The sequence below is a fragment of the Phocoena phocoena genome, chromosome 1 (assembly GCF_963924675.1).
Source record: "Phocoena phocoena chromosome 1, mPhoPho1.1, whole genome shotgun sequence".
Lineage (NCBI taxonomy): Eukaryota > Metazoa > Chordata > Mammalia > Artiodactyla > Phocoenidae > Phocoena > Phocoena phocoena.
In genome coordinates this window covers 182,017,342-182,032,546 of record NC_089219.1, presented here as the reverse complement: position 1 = coordinate 182,032,546, position 15,205 = coordinate 182,017,342, and the positions used below count along the sequence as shown (strand labels likewise).

At 41.2% G+C, this 15,205-nt stretch overlaps 1 protein-coding gene across 1 annotated transcript in view; it reads right to left on the bottom strand.

Annotated features, from left to right (window-relative positions):
* The window catches only part of CRB1 (crumbs cell polarity complex component 1), a 145,242-nt gene that overhangs the window by 25,643 nt on the left and 104,394 nt on the right, over positions 1 to 15,205 (bottom strand). Inside the window, exons 9-11 of the mRNA XM_065880477.1 lie at positions 11,680 to 12,586; positions 8,769 to 8,897; positions 5,173 to 5,299 (exon numbers count right to left, since the gene is read on the bottom strand). Coding sequence (XP_065736549.1) covers positions 5,173 to 5,299; positions 8,769 to 8,897; positions 11,680 to 12,586 — 1,163 coding nt within the window. The remainder of the gene's footprint in view (positions 1 to 5,172; positions 5,300 to 8,768; positions 8,898 to 11,679; positions 12,587 to 15,205) is intronic.

Here is a 15,205-nt window from a genome sequence, read left to right as displayed (position 1 = left end):
AAATAAACTTTCCCAGATGCTCTATTTTTCCCCTGGTTATTGCCTTGATTCGATTACAGATCTTGCCTGAAACTGACTGATTGCAGAGCAATGCCAACTGCAAAGTTTGCTCTCAAAAGCATGTGAAGAACAGGACAAGCATCCAAGGCCCAGTCCATTCTGGCTATGGATGATAAAGATGCCTTTCAGAGGGTGAATGAGGCAGAACTGATGGTGTTAGTCTTTCAGTTTCAAAGGAAGCAGCATAGTAGATTATTGTATCAAAAAATATATTCTTTTTTTAAAATTAATTAATTAATTAATTTATTTATTTATGGCTGCGTTGGGTCTTCATCGCTGTGCGCGGGCTTCTCACTTTGGTGGCCTCTCCCGGAGGGCATTATGCCAAGTGAGGCAAGTCAGACAGAGAAAGACAAACACTGTATGATCTCACTCATATATGGACTCTAAAAATGTTGAACTCAAAGAAGCAGAGAGCAGAATGGTGGCTGCCAGGGGCTGAGGAGTGGGGAAAATGGAGAGATGCTGGTCAAAGGGTACAAACTTTCAGTTGTAAGATGAGTAAGTTCCAGGGATCTAATGTACACCACGGTGACCATATATAGTTAATAATACTGTATTCTTGAAAGTTGCTAAGAGAGAGGATCTTAAATGTTCTCACCACAAAAAAGAAATAGTAATCATGTGATGTGATGGAGGTGTTAGCTAATGCTAAGGTGGTCATCATTTTGCAAAATACAAGTGTTTCAAACCAACACACTGGACACCCTAAACTCACAGGATGTTATATGTTAATTATATCTCAACAAAGCTGGAAAAATACTAAAAAAATACAAGTGAACAAAATTCAAAAATACAAAAAATAATACAGATATGGAGAATAAAATGCAAAAGTTCAATAGATCTATAATAAGACTCCGAAATGTATACTCCCAGCTTGCCATTGTCTCTTGAACTTCAGACTGGAATATTCACACTAACTAATAATTGTACTTGGATAATCCATTGACCTTACATGTATTCATTTATTCAACTAACAAAAATTTTAAAAATAACATTCACCAAATTTAACTTTTCACGTACTCAGATCTACAGCTTCTCCCAAACAATCATAAGATCTTACTGCTTGAAACTTTGTTAAATGAAGCCCTTTCTCTACATCCCGTTTCACTATAGAAGGTAGCTTAAAGTGCCCTGCCCTTTTGTCTGTATCGCTGCAACAGCCTCCTGAATGTGTCTTTATGGGTCCAGTCTTGCCCTGCTTTGAATCCATTCTCTCCTTAGAAGCCCAAGTAATCTTCTAAAGTGCAAGCGTAATCATGTCACCTCTCTGTTTGAACCCTATCAAAGACTCTCCATTGCTCTTAGGAAGAAAAGCCTAGGTCCCTGACACAGCTTCCAAGGACTCACTTCCGCTGACTCTGCAGCCTCAGGCTTACTCCGCCCTCCCCGGTCCCCACCCCCGCCAACTTCACATGGCCACACTGCACACCTCTGCAGCCCCTTCTGCTGACATGCCCCCTGCTATTCCAGCCCTCCTGACACAACCTCATGTCTGTTCGCCTTTGAATCTCCCCTTAGGCTTTGGGACTTTCTTTGACCTTCTGCCTTTAAGACTGGGCAAAAATGCCCCTCCTCTGTGCTCCTCTAGAGCTGGCACTAAGTTCCATCCTAACACGGACCCAGGAACTCTCCTCTGTTGACCTACACCCTCTATAACAGCGGTCCCCAACCTTTTTGGCACCAGGGACCCATTTTGTGGAAGACAATTTTTCCACAGACCCCGGAGGCGGGGGCGTGCAGGGGGATGGCCCAGGCAGTAATGTGAGCGATGCGGAGCAGCAGGTGAAGCTTCAGCTCACCTGTCCACCGCTCACCTCCTGCTGGGCAGCCGGCTTCCTAACGGGCTGTGGACTGGTACCAGGGTTGGGGACCCCTGCTCTACAAGACTCTCAACTTGCGGGCAAGTGCTGTGTCTAATCTACAGTTGTATTCTCAGTACCTAGTCCAGGGCATAGCACATAGTAGGTATTCATCAGATATTTGTTGAATAAATCAAAAGAGTAAAGTGGAGAAATGAAATTAGTCCACATTAGTAATAATTTTGGTAGTTGAGAATAATTTTCATATTTCTTTCACTGGTTTTCTTCCTAAATCACTAAACTCAAATTTTATGTATAACCATTTCTAGAAGAGGCTCCATTTAAATTTTGCAAAATTAAAGCTGAATAACTTCTGTTTTAAAACTCAGACGTGGCAAAAGGATCTTTAAATACAATTTAGTGAAGAATTTGGAAGGTGAGAGATATTGGTTGCCCTTATATTGAAAAAAATATGTATTTATAAAAGGTTTATCACAGTCCCTGGCACAGAGAAGGTTCTCGATAGTGTTAAGTGAATTTGTCTTTCTGTGCTGTCAAAACACTAATTTCTCCCAACCTCCCTGTTTTCTCAGCTTCCCTGTTCTCCAAAAAGGAGGGTGATAAAAACCACTCCTCATGTACACACACACAGAAGGAAGAGGCATGGCCAAAGACAGAGATATAGCCTTGTTTAGTTCAAATGTTGAACCTTAAAAAAGAACAAAATAAAAAAATTTTAAATTCAACTACTATAGGTTATGCTTCAGAAATGGGGTCTAGAGGAGTCTGTGTGAATTTCTGTCACTCAGGTGAGAGGGCCCCTCCTCAGAGCCAAGTTAACTATGGCTAGCTCTGGTGGGGACGATGCAAACAATAGTAAGAATAATTGAGGATGTCATCAATACTAGAATTACAACTAGGGGAATACCCGCCACAGAGGGAAAGTATGAATACATGGAACTTTGACCTTGACTGCCGCAGGTGTTTACCTGCAGTAACACATCTGGGGAAAGAGACCACAATTCAGGGTGATCAGCACAGGTACTTCTGTGTTCATTATGTGGGGTGTGTGTGTGTGTGCGCGCGCCTGGCTTGTGGACATCTTAGCGTGCAAGACACAGTCAAGCCAAATGAAGACAGTTATCAGAGGATGAGGAGTAGAGATACAGAAACAATGGTTTTATTTTTCTGTGCAAATGTGCAAAAGCCATAGTCAAACACAATGCAATTGAAAATACAGAAGAAGACAGAGAAAAGGGAGTGTTTTTAAGTCAGCTATGACAAGACATTGGAAAACAGAAAAGCAACTACTGACAATTACAGTGACAACAGAGCCATCAGAATTGTACAGAGAAAGAGATGGTGAGTGATTCTTAAATATATTTGGGAGGAAACATGTTACATTTGGAATGACCTGTAAGTATATAATTATGGATATGCCCAATGGGAGCAAATGTGAAAACTGTACATGTGGTCTTTGGCTGTATCAATTTTATGCTTACTTCAGATAATATGGGAATGCAAATATTGATGGGAAGGTTTTCCCCACGTCTCTTGCCATGAAATCTAGCTTTGGAACAGATCAGCTGAGATGGCAGGATGGCACATACTGTGTGGAGGCGAGGGGAGCAGGGAGTAGAAAGGAAAGACTTCAACATGAGTCTCTCCCAGTTAAGTGCCTGCTAGCACTCCACAGGATAAATTTGCTGCATAAAATCTTCTATTATTGTTGAAAAATAAAACTGAAGATATTTCCTTTTCTTTTATAGTATACTACTTTGTAATTTTGATTTCATGGTATAGTTAAGTTTACCTTGGTAATTTCCAAAGAAAAACAAGTTTCTTAAAACAATTGGGACTAAATGAGTATTGGATATCACCCAATGGATAAATTACCCTCATATTTTCAAACCAGGGCAGCTCCTAAAGACACAAACACATTTACAAAATGATACTTGGTGGGCCATTGTAATTATAGTTGCTTTCTAAATTAATTCATAGGATGAAATTAGTTTCCCTTTAAATGAACACAAATAATGGTTCCTTTGGAAGGTATATCCACACAAAGATATTTAGCATAAATGATAACATGCAGTGTGGAAGCAATAAAAATATCAGCAAATAAAGTTATTTTCTAATTACTATTTTATATGCTCTAAGCAAGAATATATTAATCTTTGCATACTTATTAATTTACTTTGTAGATCTGTCATTTCAGGTATTTATTTCTTAAAAAAGTCATAATGCCAAATATACTTTGATTATAATAGGTACTATGCTTTTTTTCTCAGATAGTTGAAGAGGATAAATTTACTTGCAAATTTTAGAAAAATATGCCTCCAAGAAATTCAAGCTTTATAATTTACATTTTTAGTGTATGCATACACAATAATGCTTATTTCTTTATTGAATATGCATTGAAAAGCAATTGAGATTAGTCCATTTGATAGAAATGTCGATAAGCTCATAAATCTGTAAGCAATTAACAAAAAGTTATTATTTGTATAGAAAATACTGCAGGAAAAAGAAATGGAGAAAGGTTTTATCTGTCATTTTTTCTGAGGAAGGAAGGTTTTTATGGAATTGTAAATTATACTGGTGAGGTATATAACTTGAGAATTGATACGAATTGTATTAGAAAATTTTCTTTCTAGATTTTGAGGGATTTCATGGAATTTCCCACTTTCTCTTTATATATAGTTTAACTTACCAGAGAACTGGCAACACTTCATCTGAACAGCTTGTATAAGAGCATAGATGGATACAAAAAGTTTAATCAGTAATTTTCAAATTGTCATGTCATGAATAATAGATAGGAATGAAAGAACATAAATGACTGAGGATGAGTGCGAATGGGGGCAACTTATATTGTAAAAGCACACACAAGAATGGGGTGTGGGAGAAAGTTGTTTCTTACTGTAGTGGTCATTCAAATACAGAAGCGCTAAGAATGATGGCACATTTGTACTAAATACTCTCAACAGTGAGATGTTTCTGCTCATATTAAGAACAACAATTCTTTTTGCATTTAGAGCCGGAATAGGTAAATACTTGACATACTCATAAAGTGCTTGCAATATGCTTAAAATAGTCCTTGAATTTATTTTGATTTTCAAGATGGTTTTTATTTCAAGGCATCTCTTGAAATTCATGGCTTTGAAGTTTGGGAATGTTCACAGGTACGTCAATAATCATCCTGTTCACCCCACTCGACCACGGGCTCATCATTCATGCGCAGAATGAGGTAAGAAAGAAGCTGGAAGAGGTTCTGCCAGAGCAAGAGGGAGACATAGAAGGAGAGGCCGCTTACGTCCAGCTCACAGCGCGCGCCGGCGAAGGCCAAATCACAGACGCACTGGAACTTGTTCAGCAAGTCGTGGCATTGGCCTCCATTGAGGCAGGGATCGGAGGCACACTCATCAATGTCCTTTTCACACCTTGAAAACGGAAACAGCAGAAACCCGGGCCCCAGTTCAATAAGTTGGCTGTGAAATGAATGGGGAGGGAGAACTCTGGCCTGATTCACCTAGACCAGCGTGGTGTAATTGACCAATCCCCATGCCCTTTGTTGTATATGCTCGATAATGTGGGAGATAATCTTCAAAATTCCTTTCACAAATTTTTCTTTTAATGAAAATAATTTGTACACACACACACACACACACACACACACACACACACACAGACGCACACACAGTTAATTAGAAAGAGAAAACAGGTGCAAATATCTGGAAACCAAGACAAAATGGGGCCATGCATAAGTCAACTTCTCCCTCAAGAGTGTTAGTGTCGTTGCCACCTTATGAAAGTTCAGTTTTTTGGGGTACACGGGGACCAGGAGAGTGAGCTGTAGTTTTTCGACCTAGCGTCTACAGAGTAGACCTCCACTGCAGCTGTGAGGGTTCTGATGCATCAGTGCCCCCAGGCGAAGGGGTAAAGCCCCTCAGAAACAGAAAAATGTATTTGGTTTATTCTGAGAGATTTGGGATTATTATCCTTGGGAAACCCATTTTTAACAAAAAGCCAAAATAGATAATAGAAGCTTGCACGTGCTAATAAATCAGTTTCATAGCTAAGTGTAATATTTGCATGCTCAGGGAGAATGATTTTCAAAAGCCAAATTTTCCAAAAACAAGTGACATCAATTCTAAGGTAAATAGAAACTTTCCTCTTCCCCAGGACACTGTCATTTCCCCCCTAATTTTCCATGAAGTACTGTGTTTTATTCAATCACTCCCCAATCACTCATTGAGCAGATATTTATTTAGCACTTAACCATGTGCCAAACCCCCTGCTAGGCCTTGGGATAGACGGGTAACTGAGGCGTCTTTCTTACTTTGGGAAATTCATACAAAACCTCAGCTTTGGGAATCTCTATAGAGCAGCTCACAAGGTTGAAGTCCACTGTAAACAATTTTTCATTCCCCACCTCCTAAGAGGTAAGCGTGCGTGCCTGGGTCATCCACTAATCCCTAGGCTCAAACTGAAGGGATGAGGTGGTAGGTTGGGCAGGGCCAACCCAAGGCATAAAGGGAAAAAGATTTCTTCCCAGAAAAACAGCTCCTTATCCCCTTAGATACCAAGCATAGCTGAGACATTTTGTTTTCCTTTTTTGGCTTAGGCTTCTGGGCTGGAAGGAGACTCCTCTGATTAGACCGGAGCATAACTCGGCAGCTCGAGGGAGCCTGCCAAGTACTCCCTGCCCTGGGTGGGCCAGAGTGTTCACAGCATCCATCATGTACAACCTGCCAGGGTGACAGCACAGAGTTGGAGGTCTAACCCGACAGAAGAGAAGGCAATTTGTTAGAGGACAGCTTTTCAATATCTTTGGACTTTATGGAAGTCACATCCCCCCAGGCCTTGGGAGACTGCCCAGTATTTTCTAGCTTTCCTCCAGCTATTCTTTCTCTATTTCTTATCTACTTCTCTTTTGAGCTGAACAGTGCACAATATACACACAATCATTATAAACATTATTGGAGCTTTCATTAGAGGTTATTAATAGGTAGAAAATCAAAACAAATAAATCCATTGGCATCCAGTGAATTAACTAATGATGGAGAAGGACTGTGAAAGCACAGAATCCATGGGACATGTGTTCACTATTTTAGAAATCCATTTTCAGTAGAGAAGTTTATCCGGATGAAAAGACTCCTGGGAGAGGAACAGAAATGCTGAGCTTCCTTTTCTTACCACATTTCAAGTCAACAATTTGCATTTAAATGCCAGATACCTTTCTTTTTTTAAAAAACAAATAAACGTTGGAGGAAAGGGAAATGTTTATTGTAAATAGGAATAAGGTGTGAGTAGTGGAGAAAAATAAGCCAAGGCTTTGAATGAGTTCTGTGCATTGGCCATTAAACATTAATGTGCCATTAAGCATTAAATGGTGACATTGAAGGCTGGAAGTAACCAGCACTTAAATATATAGTTAAAGTGTTGTTCAAATTTTAGGACAAGAAAATCTTTGCAGTGTTTTTGATATATGTGGGATTGGAGGCCAACCGAATGGTCTCTGGGTTAATAATATGGTGCAATGAAAAGTGGAACGTGACTCTAGGCTACACAACTCCGTGCACATGGATACTCGGACTGCCTGTGCCGCTTAGAGCCAACCACTGAAAGCAAGCCGTGAAGGCTAGAGCTAGCTAGCCTTATCATTGAATGTCGGAAGGGAAAAATGCAGGTGTGGCCAAGATTGCCTGCTGTTTTGTAAATGTGACAAAAGAGCTGTATCTCTGTGGTGCCCAAAGAACTGGTTGAAAAAAAGAAAATTCAAATTAATCCAAACTCTAGTTGTTGTGGAGCAAAAGTATACCCATTATTTTATTAACTACTCTTTTGGGGAAAATTAATTCAGTCAAGATCTCTTTGTCCAATGCGTTGGACTTGAATTGACCTAATTTGTTCGGAGGAAGTTTGATCAGAGATCAGTATTATCTTACCCTGCATGATATATGAGATGGAGGAGAACTCTTTCCCTTTTCTTTTAAGTGTTGCAAGTAAAGATTTAGTCTTACATTTATGCTAGCACATCTACAGGTGAGCAGAGGCTTTGAAGGCAGTGCGACCTTGCAGCAGCACGTGTCTGGATTGGCACCTGACCTGTCACTTAACCTCTTGGCTTCCGTTTACACAAATGCAAAATGGAAATAATAACAATTAGAGACAATAATAACACTAACACTAAGAGTTTGCCCGGTGCCTGGCATAGCACTAGAAAAAAATGGCTACGTATCTGTTACCTGCTGTTACAGTATCTCTACCTCGTAGAGCCCCAGTTTGTTACCATTCTGGGAACATTGATCCCCTTGGGAATCCGATAAAAGCTACGGAATACGCACCTTCTTGCACTTGCCCTCACCTCGGCCAGTCAAATGCATATGCAAATTTGCCTGCATGTTCAGCAAGTCACAGACCAAAACCAGCCAGCGATCAACCCCATACCGACAATCCCGGCATTGGGTACAGCAGAGCTGAAGGGTTTCTCTGGGAAAGGTAGATTCATCTGGATAAAGTGTGTATACTTTTAGGGTTGAAGGTAATTCTAGGGGCAATCTTTAAGGTTTATTACATTCTACCTTCACCAACAAGCGTGTCTACATCACGTACTAGAGTTAGTGGGACAGAAACACGCATCCAGAAGTACCTCTAAAAAAACAATATCACATTCTACTGTTTTCGAAGACATATTTCCTTAGTTAAGTCAGCTAAAAAAGCGTTCTTGACTTTGACCTAAACTGTAATTTTTCTTCTTTTTTATTGTTTGTCTCTGTCCGGACCTATATTTCAGCACGGATTTTCCTATGGGAACTGAGATGAAAATTTAGAGGAGAAATAAACTTTGCATAATCTCTCTGTTGTTCAGCCCAGGCTTTTCTCCTATAAAGCTCTGCTGCGACTCACCATTCCCCAGTGAAACCTGGCCAGCACACACATTTTACTTCACCCTGGAACTCTGTGCAGTTGCCGCCGTTATAGCACGTGAGGTTGGTCTTCTCATTCCCACAGGCTGCTGAGGGTAATCTGGTGTATCTAGAGAGAAAAGTAACAGCCACACTGTCCAGCTTGCTCATTTCATTTATGAAAACGTTTTAGAAAAGTTCATGTATATAGTCAATGCCAAACTAACTAGGTACTCAGTCTGGCTGAGCCACGAATGCTTAACTGTGTTGCTTTGTTCCAGAATCACCTTCTCAGTCCACAGCTCCTGCTGGAGGGCTGCGCTGTTCGGAGCATGGCTAACCATCTTCCACTGCTACCCAGTGTTCATTCGTGAGATAAGATCTATGCCGGGTGGGGAGCGGGGATGGCAATTAATTTAGCGCCGGAAAGAAATTTTCTATAGCTAGGGCCAGAGGAAAATTGCATCTCTATAAAGGCCAGGAAAGAAAGGACAGGACTCTGGTACCCAAGCCCTCATGTGATTTCTCCATTGCCTTTCACAGCTGAAGTCCAGTTGCCCTGCCAACACTTGCTGCCCCCATCTAATAACTCACAGCTCATCAGAATGCAAGCCATGTGCTGTCCAGGAGGTTTGTACACGGCACTCAGTGGTGACCACGTGTGAATTCTGAGCTTGGCTCTTTTGTTTATCAACAGAGCTGTATATATTAAGGAATCCTTATAAGGGTCAGAACAAATTGTTAGAAGCTAAGCAGAACTTTACTGTGTGATAAAATCCAGTGGTGTGAAGGGACTGGTTAAAAAGATTTTATGGTGTTCAGGTCCTTCGACCCACTGTGCATGTTATGCATGGAACTGGATACATAGTTAATATTCAGGAAATATCAGATGAATCTAATTTGTCCTGCTGTGCGTGCTGCAGCTAATATGGAGAAACCGGTCTATATGTGTCTCTCCCCACAAGAGCTAATCAATTCGACTTTAAACCAACCTTAAGGTAGATAGCTAGTGGGAAGCAGCCCCATAGCACAGGGAGATCAGCTCGGTGCTTTGTGATCGCCTGGAGGGGTGGGATAGGGAGGGGGGAGGGAGGGAGATACAAGAGGGAAGAGATATGGGAACATATGTATATGTATAACTGATTCACTTTGTTATAAAGCAGAAACTAACACACCATTGTAAAGCAATTATACTCCAATAAAGATGTAAAAATAAAAAAAAAGAAAGAAAATATCCTAAGGCCTTTTCAAAGGAGCCAAAAGCGTCAACCAGCATTGAAAGACGTCAATTAGCAATGCAAATATGAAGCTTTGCATACATCATATGTTTAATAAACAATTTTGAACCTCATTACAAAGTACTTTTGAATCAAAACTTTAATCTTTGAAAACTTGACTTTGATGAATTAGGCAGAAAAGATACTGCAGCACTGGTTACTGGGGCATATTTGTTTATTTTACTTATCCAAAGTCACCATGGCAGTACTATTAATTTTGAACCTGAATGTCTTTTGCTTGTAAGCATTCAGATTACCTGTTGGCCAATGAGTCGGTTAACTCATGAGAAGTGACGTTTTATTGGAATGTCAACACTCAGCACCTAACCCTGTGTCATGCCTTCACAGACTCTGAACAGCAATAAATGTTATGGAGACAAATACATCTTCTTACAGGTGTGGCTACCTATTCTGTCTACTAGGAGATTCATCCAGTTAAGGTACCACTTCTGAATTAGTGTAATGTCTGCAGGCTGCCAGCCAACTCCAGGCCTTCCTGTCCACATTCTGGAATCTATTGCTTGCTAGAAATAACCGTCTCACGTGCCTATAACAACTCAATTGTTTAGTGAATTCAAAGCAAGTTATAAAAACAATAATGAATTCTACTTACATAGAAATACAAAGCAGTGTGACTTGGCAGGAAAATATTCATTCCTGTTTCTATTTATATTACATGAAACGGATGTGACTGCCAGAACTAAGCTTTATAGTTTTAGAAAAAACTGTGAAATGCTTTGAAATGGGCAAAAGAGATCACTGGGTATTCTTTCAGTGGAATGCTGGGTGTTATATAAAAGACCCTCTAAGATTATCTGATTTTTCTAATGTGTATGACTCAGGTTTTCTTTACCAAGCTAGTTCACAACTCTGTAAGTCGTAGAAAATTATAGTAATACTAATGGATCTTGTTCATTGAAGTGCAAATGAATTTGAAGCGATACAGTCCATTGTCACACTGTAGAAATAGTGTGGTTCAAGTACTAATTTTGTTGCCCTATAGGCTATTAAAAATTTTTGCATTTATTGGTAAATTCATTTCCTCATCCCTATTTACGAGTGTGTATATATATTATATGGACATATTTATGTATATGATTAGATTATTCTTTGACATTTTGATTTTTGTCTTACTGGTTCCCTCATTAATTAATGACAAAGTCATCAAAACGTTCATTCTGAGAGTCATGATTTCACCCTTTTGAAATTATACTTTAACATAGTCTTTTCAGAATTATATGAGTTTACCTGCCTGAAATACCCCAGCGTATTCTCTTAGGGGTAGGAGTCATGCTTCCTCCAGCAATACTAAAATTCAGCTCTTGCATTTGTTGTAAACGTATTTGTTTCCTGAAGCCTTAAGGCTGTCAGACTCTGGGGCTGTAGTTCCTGAGACATTCTAACAGAGATGACTGAGAAAACATTTTGCTCAAAGTCTGGTCCAAACCCTGCCCTTCCTCTTTGTAGAACATGCCAGCAGGTGAGATCCTGTCTTCGCAAGACCAAACTGTGATGGCCGTTGACTGTCACCCCCTGCTCAGCACAGCCTGTATGTTCATACCTGGGCGGAGAGCTTTCCAGTTTGAAGATGTAGAACACAGCTCGAAACACACTTTATGTGGATATTATACTCACCTGCAGAATTTTCCTGTGAAATTTCCAGGACAGCGGCAAGAATAGCCACTGGTGTCACTGATGCAGGTGGCCCCGTTTGCACACAGGTGACTCTGGCAATTGTCTACATCTGATTCACAGTTCACACCGGTGTAGCCAGGCTCACACCTGCAGCGATAGCCTGCAACTCTGTCGGAGCAGTTGCCATGGATACAGGGGTTTGAAAGGCATTCATCAATGTCGAGTTCACAGTATGCCCCTGACCATCCCACGGGACAGGTGCAGTGATGAGAACTGTACGTGTCTTCACAATGTCCTCCATGCAAGCAGGGGTTGGAATTGCAGGCGTTTAACTGCAAACAGCCAGTAACCACTGGATGTGTAGAGATTTTGAGAAACTGCTCCTCCTGAGGTTTATTAATGAAACCATGAACATTTTCAAAGTAAGAGAGATAAATGCCACTGATTTCTATTGTACTTAGACACCCTCGCAGGCCCTGCGTGTTGTCACTAGATCGCTCACCCACATAAATGTTTATATCATCCTTCAGGAAGCTGAGACTCCCAGTAGCCACTGCGCTGGTCACAAGAGGTGTTTGCTGGTCCACTTCCATTTGCCACCTGGAAGCCTGGGCCCGTGGGTCTGTCATGGAGAGAGTCACTTGGTGCCACGCGCCATCATTCACTGACTGCAGACTTGTCAGACTCAGCATGTAAAAACTGTTGCCACTCTGCAGCTGAAATAATAACTGGGAATCCCGAATGCTAATATTAAGGAATCCAGGCTCCTTCTGTGCGTGCAATATGATCGCATTTGCGTCCCTTGTTCTGAAACCAAATGTGATATTGGTGAGTTCTCTGGTAATATTCCCATTGCTCCTGAATAATATCTCACTGCTTTGTCCATTAAAAACAGCATTTGCGATACCTAAAGAGAGAAGGCAACGCCAATCAGCAACTTTACTAAATCTGTTATGTTTGCCTAAGTACCTTTAATGATCATCGCGTTACTACCGTCATGAATGGATTGTTTGATACAGGCTAGGCACTCTGTTAGTTGCTTTTATATTATTTTTAATATGAAGTTCTCGAATATAGGTTCATTGTTATTATCATCTCTATTTTACAGAAGAAGAAAGTGAGACTCACAGAGGTTAAGTAATTTTCTCACGGTCAAGCGGCTAATAGATAATTAAGCCAGAATGTCAAACTTGGGTGATCAGATGCCAAAACCCAAATCATCTATTTCTTTTCCACTGAAATGCAGTACCTTCTAATGTTATTTTACAGCTGCTCCCACAAATAAAGCATTGGTTACCCATTTTGCACATAAAGAAGTCAAGCACAAAGAACTCACAAGTCTAGCTATAAACTGGGCCTCAAGTGACACAGTTAATTAACAGTGCAGTCTGGCTTCTGAGTAAGCTGACCGGGAGGCACTTAAAAGTAGCATTCTAAATGACTGATTTACCACCTGGCAAACTCCAGTCATGTGCTGAGTTACCAATCTGTGCCTAACTCCAAGTAGCATCCTGTGGTTGGGAAAATTATACAACCACACCCTCTGCTCTAATATACGCCCACACACATGTGACCACAAGGGACCACAGCACTTTTGGGCAATCTTATTGCATTTTTCTATTAGACTGTTTTTCCAATTCCACAAGATCACTCGTTCACAGCTTGCTTTATCTCTTAAAATATCGAACCCTCTCTGTTTATGATCTCCTTTGTTACTTTCTTGAGAAAACAGGAGAAAGAAGAACCGCTTCAGTTTCCCACCGAATCTGTAAACCTAACAAATCTGGATCCACTCTGCTTTCCATTTGTTATAATGGATGCATTGTCCTTATTCTCATCTGTACAATAATAGAAAAAAGATCTCCTGTTCTCTGCCCCTGGTTCCTGACACAGGGCTTCTAAAACCCTGGTAAATTCCTAAGTGATAAGAGCACTGCACTGGGAGCATCTTTGTTCTAATGAGACAGCGACTCTGGGTGGGCTCCTAGGGGGAGCCTGGATGCAGGCTGGTCATCAGGAAGACTAAGTCATGATTAGAAGCTTGAAATTGTCAGCCCCAGTCCATCCTCTAGAGAAGGAAGAGTGCAGAAAATGGAGTTAATAATTGGTCATGCTTACATAAGGAAGCCTCCATAAAATCCCAAAAGCATGGGGTTCAGAGAGCTTCCAACTTGTTAAACATACCCACACTGGAACAGTCATGCACCCCAACTCCTCGGGAAATAATCTCCTACACTGGGGACCCTCCCAGACCTCGCCCTATGTATCTCTTCATCTGGCTGTTCATCTGGGACCTTTATCATATCCTTTAATAAAATGGTAAACAATTAAGGGTTTCCCCGAGTTCTGTAAGCTGCTCTAGCAAATTAATTGAACCGAGGCGGGGGTCGTGGGAGCCTCAGGTTTATAGCTGATCGGTCAGGAGCACAGGTGACAACCTGGGCTTGCGATTGGCATATGAAGTGCAGTGGGGGGTCTTCTAGTGGGACTGAGCCCTTAGCCTGTGAGATCTGACACTATGTCTGGGCGGATAGTGTCAGAGTTGAATTAAATTGAGATGACCCGTAGGACACACAGCTACTGTAGCAGAATTGCTTGGTGGGGGGACCCCCGCATATCAGGTGTCTGCAGTGCTGTGCGTGTATTCCTACTGCGGGTTTTCCCTACTCAGGTGGGAAACTGTAGGTGCTCCAGCACACATCCAAGGGCAACTCTCCCAGTCACGCCTTGGGTCCCTTTCATTTTCACCTTTTTTAGGTATTACTTCTAAACGTAATCTCTTTCTGTTCTGCATCATCATTTTCCCTCCCTTTCTGTTGCTTCCCATCAGCATAAGAATATGCTGTAATTGCTCCAATCTTAAAAAATAAAAACACAGGCAAGACCCAAGAGCACTACCCTGACCTCCCTCTACCCTGTTGCTTTCTTATTTCTCTAGTTCCTTTTCCAGCAAAACTTCTCCACATAGTTTTAGATTCACCTTGTCTCAACTTTCTCATCCCCCATTTTCTTTTTAATACCTTCAGCCTTGTTCCCCATCACATCACTGAAACCGCTCTTGTCAAGGTCATGGTGACCTCTGTGTTACTGATCCAGCAGTCAATTCTCTATTCTCATTATCTTCCAGCTTTCAGTAGAAATTGACCTTAAGACACTGTCTTTACCTCATGTGTGGGTCACCACACCCAACCTCGAACACTTTATTATACAGCCTATTCCAACCACTTCTCAGTGTCCTGGCTTCTCTTGCTCGGCAGAGCAATGTACCAACCATGCCTTAGCTCAGCACCTCCACGGTTACCATCACATCTAGAAAGGCTTCCTAAATCCTAAACATGGCGGACAGAGTTTATGTGACCCGACCCCTAACTCTCCAATCCCATTTCCTGCCACCCTTCCTCATGCACGTACTATAGCCACAACAACTTCTTGCTATTTTTTGAAGACGCCAAGCTTGTTCCCAAACCAGGCCTTTTACATTTGCGGTTACTTAGACACGATATTGGCCCCCGATCTTCCCATACCG